This window comes from Euprymna scolopes, chromosome 15 (genome assembly GCF_053919585.1).
Source record: "Euprymna scolopes isolate OS-2025 chromosome 15, ASM5391958v1, whole genome shotgun sequence".
Classification (NCBI taxonomy): Eukaryota; Metazoa; Mollusca; class Cephalopoda; order Sepiida; family Sepiolidae; genus Euprymna; species Euprymna scolopes.
The window spans coordinates 44,413,390-44,422,275 of record NC_136496.1 but is presented as its reverse complement, the minus strand read 5'-3'; the positions used below and the strand labels follow the sequence as shown (position 1 = coordinate 44,422,275).

Genomic DNA, 8,886 nt, shown 5'->3' with positions numbered 1-8,886 from the left:
TATATAATATATATATATATATATATATATATATATATATATTATATATATATATATATATATATATATATATATATTATATATATATATATATATATATATATATATATATTATATATATATATATATATATATATATATATATATTATATATATATATATATATATATATATATATATATATATATATATATTATATATATATAATATATATATATATAGAGAGAGAGAGAGGTGTGTGTGTGGGGGGGGGGTAATAATTAAATCTTTTAAACATTTAAGCAGAAACCATAATAGATAATTTAAAATAAAAATGTGAAAAGAAAAAGCATGAATGTAATGTAAGTTGTAAAAATAATATTAAGTGATTTTATAATTATATTGTAAAAATTTGATTGCAGGAACAGTATTAGGAGCTTTCAGTGGAAGTGTTTAAAAGAATTTGAGCTTACATGGAGTTATGTGATAAAGAAAAGAAAAATCGAAAAAAAAAAAAGAAAAAAAAAAAAGAGAAATTCCCACAAAGACATATAGCCTAATGATTAAGAATCGATTTTAAATGACAGACTTCTGAAGGTTCAATTTTTACTACAGGTGATATTAAGTAAGAAAGAGACATAAAAATCAACACTTCTACATAAATTGAATTAATAATTGAATATTTGTAAAAGATAAATGCCATATGTCAGATAAAACACTTAAGAGATAGCAACAATATTGCGCTGTCAAGTTGCTTTTAAAATATTAGGGGGAAAAAAAGGTCGGATGTAATAGTTACAAATATGTGTTACCATTTTAAACTTGCCAATATGTACACACTGTATGGAAAGGCAAACAAAATAAATGATGAGGTATGGCCGTGTTCATAACGTTTCAGTCCTCATATTCTCTAGCCTTCTTCAGGTGGCATTTGCTGTTACAGCCATAATGTTTATTTAATCCTAAGTCAATTAGATAAAAGGTTTAAGTTGAAATTTCTGGAAGCTGATGTAAAGAAGGCTACAACAACTGAAACATTGTGAATATTACCACCAAGATGAGGACAACAATCATAAACATGTAAATGATGATCAGAACGTGTTGTTGTAATTACGGAGTAAGAGAGGTTTTGAACGAAGCATGAGAACACTTTTTTTTTTAAACTATATAACGTGGAAAGATGTCTTTAATAATGCTAGCTAAAATTATAGAAACAGCTTAGTAAAAAGAGGTTTTCAGAACACTGTCCTTTGAATTAATTCTGATGGTCGCTCTCATTCATTAGCTGCATTTTTTTAATTTTTAAAAATGCAAGTGAATTCAAGTGTGATAAACCTGGGTACTTTGCAATGGATTTCTTATTATATAGTATGGAAAAAGAAACAAAAAACATGCATGTTAGTGTATACAATTATTACTGATCAATAAACTATTAATCTAATATATGAATTAAAGTTTGTCATTTTTCTATTTTTTTTATGCAATTTATAAATTTAGGAAAATGCAGTGTTTAATTCTGTCTAGACATCAGCATCTATTTTTAATTTGGATATGTTCTTAAAAAAATAAAAATAGTTCCAATCAAGATTTAATCAATTAATACTTTAATTCCACCAATATTTTATTTTTGGTTAGTGATATTTAAATGAGGAGAGAGCAGGAGGTAGGAGCTTTACTCTCTAAAAAAAAAAAAAGTACTAACGCCACAACTAAAAAGAAAAGAAAAAGTTTAGTAATATATATATATATATATATATATATATTGCACAATTCACCAGTATTAATTTATATTTTAAGTGTTTTGATTAGCTAATCAACAGATTGAATTAATTGCTATGTTTGTTTCAAATTGCAAAACTAGTAGTGACAGGAAAGAAACAGAAGTTTTACAATGAATAGGCAATTCTTATTTAAAAGTAAATTTCTGGATTTTCTTTAATAAAAATAAAACAAAAACGACAACAATAACGATCAACTTAAAATTGTTTTATTTTACATTTTCAGTATCCCAAATTAGTTTTTTAATAATTTGGTTCATTTATGTAATAACCAAACAATACCATAAAAATTAAAATTTAATTTTCAAAATCCTATATAAAAAAAAAAAAAAAAAAAGAGATAATAATGAAAGTAAAGACTGAGCAATGCCGGCTAGGTAGAGCTAGTTTATCATAGTTGTTTACAGAATGAAAAATACTGATAAATGTTATTTAAATGTTTGTTTTGTTTTCTTTCAATCAAATGTTTTTTTTTGCACATCACTGATTAATAAACTTTTATGATCACAAAATTGAAATTCTAGAAAAAAAAAAACAAAAAAAAACCCAGATCTTTTTATAATTTAGTTTTAAACAACTTGTTTCCTAAATAAGAAAAAAAGAAAAAAGTTTATGCTTAAATAAAATTAATTATTCATGGAACACTAAAAATGTTTTAATATATGACATCAGAAAGCTCCCAGACTAAATACTGTACTAATATTTGATGAAGATGTGCACACACAACAGGCATGACAAGGGCCAATACTTTCAGATTTCCTGAGTTTGGATATAAATGTGTAGAATTAGTTGACACATCTAAAGGACTTCCCAAATCCAATAAATTTATATATATATATATAAAAATAAAAGAAAAAGATTTTTCTTTCCCTTTATTCTGTAGATATACGCCTCCATGCATTATGTTTTGATCCTCCTAATTTCTACTTATTTTTTTTTTTACCTTCATTCTATTATTCATTATATGATTAATCTTTATCTGCATAAAATAAATACATTTTACTAAATATCATATGAATTGAACAAAGTGTATTTAACAATTCAGTTTATTCAACTTATATTATCTGATCAAATACAAATAAGTGTGATTTATAAAATGAAATAAAAATCAGTTTGAAATAGTTAAATTAAAAAGGAAAATGTAATAACTAAATTTTCGTTAAAAAAATTTTTTTTTTTTTTTTTTTTTAGTAAAATCAAAACCAATATGCACCTCCAACTCTTAAATTTATAAATAATAGTCAGAAATGAATAAATAAAACAAGAACACCAAAATACTCGAAAGTATTTATTGCTTTTGGATGGTAGATTTAATTTTCCTATTTATAAATGCATCAATATCAAAATACAGGTGGAATGAGATTTTAAGTTAATTATAAAGCACACAAACATTCTTCAGAAAAAAAAAAAAAAAAAAAGACAAATCATTATCTAAGTTCAAGCAGGACTGGATTAAAATGGATTAACATGGATACTGGGAATTGTTTAATTTTTTTTTTTAAATTAAACAATTATAACTTTTTAATTATCAAAATATGTTTGTCTTGAAATTAGGAAGATCAGTAATGTTCCAATTATTAGCACAAAAACAAAAATAAAAAGATATTAGAGTAGAAATATTTGGACACTTGGAAAATGGTCAGTTCATTAAACTTTCAAGATTTCGTTTGTTTGAAATTTAAATCAATTTTAAGCTCATCTCATGAACAACAGTTTTGCTTTAACAAGTTAACACCAATACAGAAAACATGTCTACATTTAAATAAACATATTTGATTCATACAATTTCATTTAAATAAACATATTTGGCTCTGATGAGACCATGAGATGGCAACCTTGATATGTTCCAATGTTAGCATTAATAATATTGTTACATTAACAAATAAAGAGTAAAATGGTGGCACATATTGACATGCATTGATTCCATGTAATAATTCTCAAATATATTAAACCCGTATTTGCAATTATTGTTCATTTTTTTTATAATTGTTCATGAATTTTATTTGAATCATAATTTTGTTTTGGCAAATAATCATCAATAATTCTGGATTTATTAGAAATCTTATTTCTTAACCTTCCTCATACTTTTTCAATTAAATTCAGTTCAATAGATTGAAACAACTAAACAATTCATAACAATTTCTGAGTTTCTTGCTTTAAGATGTCATTTTGCTGAAAGACCCTCCCTCAGTATAGAGTAACCAATTAAGTTTTAAAATTTATAGATTAATCAAACGAATATCCCTTCATGTTTTAATGATGAAAGGACTTTTTTTTTGTTGATGAGAGGCAAATTTTCTCTCTCTCTCTCTTTTTTTAATTTTTTTTTTATATATAATTAAACCATCTTTTATGATATTAAAATATTCAAACTTTTCTGAAATCATCTCTTATCTCCTTTCAAATTACTGAACTTTTCTTTGCATTTTTTTCTGTCGAGTTGATATACAAAACAAATTGCTCACTGCCTCTGGTGTTGATGATCATTCTCATTGGGTAAAATGACAGTTTTGTATGCTGCATCTGCAGTGGAAGGAATCATTGCTTTCTCAAACAAGAGAGGATGGCACAACCTCTGGAAACACTTAGTTGCAAACAAATAGTCAACTAATCAGTGTCACCAGCTATGAAGAGAGATGAGCGCACAAATCAATCACTAACAACATTCACTGAATACAACCGAGTGAAATGGATTTTCTATGTTTTGATCTACTGGTGATTCTCTTTTGTGAAAACTTTCAACTTCTGGCAATCCCGTTGTTTTTGCCCCTTGTATCTAATTAATTTCTGAAGATCTATAGGTTCCAGGATCATTTGTGTTCCTCCACCCCCAAATGACTCAATTCAAATTTATTCAAATTTGCAATGAAATTTTTTCTACTGCTTCAACCTTGAAGGTTTATAATAATGACACCCTTTTTTTGTTTAAGAATAATTAATCCAGTTGCCATCATGTTAGCAATGGCTTTTGTTTTTATTGCTTAACAACTTTGTGCTTTTGTAAGATTGAGAGCTCCTTTACTTCAACCGTGACTGCTGTGTTGCAAGAAGGTGACGCAGTGAATTACTGTTGCAAGAGCACCATACTCTATGCTTTCCTGGAACATCCTAAAGATTGTTATCTGCAATCCGTTTGAAATAACATTTTAAGCAATTTTAGTTATGTCCAAATACTTGTTCACTTAAAAAAAAAAAAAAAAAAATTCTATTTTGCACTTTATGCTTAAAAGTTTTATTTTATCAAAATTGATGACGTTTAAATGTGATTAATGAAAGTATTAAATGGACATTTTGCAAGTGTCTTAATATTTCTTTTCCTCCACCTAATTTTGTGTTTTGTTTTACACAAAAGAATTTACTGACAAATGAGCTGTAAGTTGATATACTTCCAGTTTGGACTGGAACACACGTGCTATCTGAATTTATCATTCCCTCCAAACTTATTTATGAACTTTAAATGCATTAGCTAACATATATATACGGAAAAGTAAAATAAGTTGCTTGTCCAGAATTTCCTCTATATTAAAAAACAAAAATAAAGAAAAATCTGTATAATGTATTCCGAAAATCACAAATTGATCAAGTAGTTTTTTTATGCGATTAATGGGAATATCGCAAGATTGAATTCTCTCCCTTGTTGTCTGAGACTGTTTACAAGATGGTGCCACGGTCCTCAGTTAACCATAAAACTTGATTTTCTTTTTCAAAAATAAAACGACTTAGTAAATTTACATGATTTTGGGATTATATTTTCTTTCCATCATGCATATATACATCATACAGATTTTTATTTTTATTTTGTTTAATATAGGAGAAATTCTGGATAAACACCTAAAATTATTACTTGCAATCTTGAAAAAGAAAAAATATTTTTAAATAAACTAAAATGCAAAATTATTTCCATTGTTTTTCTGCACACAATTGTCCTTGTCAACATTGGTAATTATACCAATACATTTTTTTGCTGTATAAATATTAATATGGTTTATAAAAAAAAAAAAAAAAAAAAAAAAAAAAAAGACTCATTCTAAAAATGCCAACCAAAAGATAAACAAAAGAAAAAAAAAAAAAAACCCTGAAATAATCGATCAATTATTTAAAGACTGCAATAATCAACCAATTATTTAAAGACTTTGTTTAGTCACTTCACAATATTTATTCATGATATTCGTCAATATGCCGAAATCAGAAGAAAATTTCCCTACAGAGAGTTCTTGATTTGGATGCCAAAATCTTGCAAATAATAGTTAGAAAATAAATTACATTTTTTGTTCAGTGTTAGTTTAACTTCCTTTTGTTTATACATTTTATTATGTATTAGATTTACAAGTTTGAATTTTTTTATTAGTTACTTTTATAGGGTATGAAAGCAAAAACGAATATGATTTCCATAATATTATACACAAAGAATTCAAACTATCATTACATTGATAACGACAACCTCAATACAAACAATGATACAAAATGGATTTTTAAGAATTAACTTCTCATCTGAATCTCCAGAATAATCAGAGTTTTGACTGCACTTTTTGTTTATCCTTCAACAATAACGGAGGAAAACCAAGTAAATGAGAAAAGGTTTGCTGTTTGGAAATGAATACAGCACATGGAACAAGGTTTTCCAAGCAAATACCAAAAAGAGATTGTGGTTCGTGTACTTACTTTTCTTTTAGTAAATATGTATAGATATAAACATTTCCTTGAATATAGGGGTAGTAAGCTATATATATATATATATATATATATATATATATATATATATATATATATATATACACATACATATATATATATATATACATACATATATATATATATATATATATATATATATACACACACACACATTTATAGATGTATAAGATTTATATAAGGAAAAAAATCTAACAATTTATAAATAAAAACAAATGGGGATTTTTCCAAATTATACCACTGAGAATCAGAAAAACAAAATTGAACACTTATTAATATAGTTCCCATCTCCCTTTCTTCAACATTTCACACCTAATAATATAAGCCCCCCCCCTCCAACTATTTTGGATCTAAATGTCCACATAAGAGTTATATTGCCCAACTCCCTTATTTTTGATATTTCATGCCCTTCCACTGACTCCCCCATCCCCTGTGATGCTCCTATTAAAATTCTTGAATTAACTGTATCCTGTCACATTCTACCCTCTGCTTCCTCATAATTATCACTCCTCCTATTCCCTCATCCTCGTTATAATTTGTCTCTTGAACAAAAGAGATTAGAAATGGCATCTACTCACTTTGAAGCTTCTGTTATTAAGAGAAATCCATCTTAGTCTTCGATATTTTGCAGTATTTCCACTTTTCCATTTATTTTTCTATACAACTATATACATAGAACATACACACTATATATATGTGCATACACACTGGTACATCTGTAGGGAGATAGTGTCATTGAAGAATGTAAAAGGACTTATTCACAAGAGTTAAACAAAATGTATGCCCTATGTTCAGTGCAATAACAAAAATGACCGCAAAAACTTCTTTTTGCCAGTCTCACGGTTTGTTTGGGAAAACCAGTATCTATAACGATTCCAACAGATTTCTTAATTTTTTCTATTAATAGCAATTAATAACATCCAAATCGAGAACAAAGAGAATTACTTCTACGAAAAAAAAAAAAAAAATGCAGCAAGGAACAAAATAACTTAAATCTCTCACTGAATGACAAAACTTATTCATATCATTAATATTACAACTTTTGAAGTAATAAGATATTGGTTTCACATAAATAACATGCTATTCTGACCTTATTAAAATGGTTCTGTTAAACATGTCTATGCATACTATTGTATATGGTACACGAGACACATTTTCTAACACATGCTAAAGTCACTCACAAAATAACATAACCAATATTTCTTTAGGTATGTTTTTTTTGGATTGAAATTCTTTTAAAAGTTAAATAAAAGTATAATCATTTATTTTGACTGAATAGGGGGGGAAAAAAAAAAAAAAAAAAAAAAAATGAAAATACAAAATCATAGAAGTTTTTACCATAAAAAAAATTTTTCCATTTCATAATGGAGCTTTTTTTTTTTTTTTAAAGAAAAAAATGTCAGCTTAATTTTAAAACTGATTAAAAACCGTTTTAGCAACTCAAATTAAAAAATATTTCAATTAAAAATTTCTGGGAATGAGATCAGTAAATCCAATAAAATTGCTTGTAATTAAAAAGAATCTAGGAAAAAATAAATAAGGATTATTAAATACTTTGAAAATAACTGCATTTGAACAAAAAAAAAATAAATAAAAAATAAATAAAGCATGGAATATTTTGAATATGTGTTCAGAGCGTATGTTTTTTTTTTTTTTACATACGATGAGGTGGGTAAAGGGGGGAGTTGCTTAAAGAGAGAGACAGAGAGAGAAAGGAAGAGAGCGACAACATGGGAAACTTGTTAAAAGGAAATACTATCAAGGAAAAGTTTTTAAAGTTTTTTCCCCTAAAAAGTACACATTCACAGACAAATCTTTTTAGGTTTCATCTTTTTTTCTTTTTTTGATTAAAACTGGCACTTTTGTGTTAAGCAAAAACAAAAAAAAAAATTTTTTTTTTTTTTTAAGTGATGGAATTTTTATTTTTTTTTTGTTTTGCAACAATTCAGTTGAAGTTGACTGACCCATACATTTTAGGAGAAAGTAAAGACCGCCAGCACCAGAGCAAATTATTGGTTCATCTTTTCATGGAGTTGATCTCACGTTTTCCAATCATCATCAGGTTGTGTTGGACTCGTCTGATTCATTGCAGTGAAGTACTCATAAACTAGTAAAACAATGCAAATGTTTGGTGTAACATGAACCATGTAGACTGGAAATCCCTTGTATAATCCTCGTAACTTGCCTTCATTTCTAGACAGAGAAAGAAAAAACGTCGAGTTGGAAACAAATTACCATGTAATCAGGTTCGATTCAAAGTTAACACTGTACATTTTCGACCTTTACACTTTTCTTAATAGACAAAAGCACTTTGTTAATTTTTTATGAAAAGAGAAAAAGGAACCATTTTTGAAAATTTAAAGATAATTAAAAATTATTTTCATGAAAACTTGTTGCTTTGAGGCAAATGTTCAGTGATAACCTCTTTTCAACATTC

The 8,886-nt window shown here is 26.6% G+C and overlaps 1 protein-coding gene across 4 annotated transcripts in view; it reads right to left on the bottom strand.

Moving 5' to 3' along the window:
* LOC145293801 (solute carrier family 25 member 32-like) overlaps positions 1 to 8,886 on the bottom strand; it is a 155,143-nt gene that overhangs the window by 47,401 nt on the left and 98,856 nt on the right. The window contains exon 7 of one of the 4 annotated variants that reach the window (XR_013869770.1): positions 8,420 to 8,642. The exons of 2 other annotated variants lie outside the window; for them this stretch is intronic. Coding sequence is in view for 1 of the 2 variants with exons in the window: in XM_080140371.1 (XP_079996497.1) it covers positions 8,489 to 8,642 (154 nt within the window). In the remaining variant the exon portion in view is untranslated. Of the gene's footprint in view, positions 1 to 1,944; positions 8,643 to 8,886 lie in introns of those variants that run through there. One more of the 4 variants, XM_080140371.1, reaches the window with a different exon arrangement.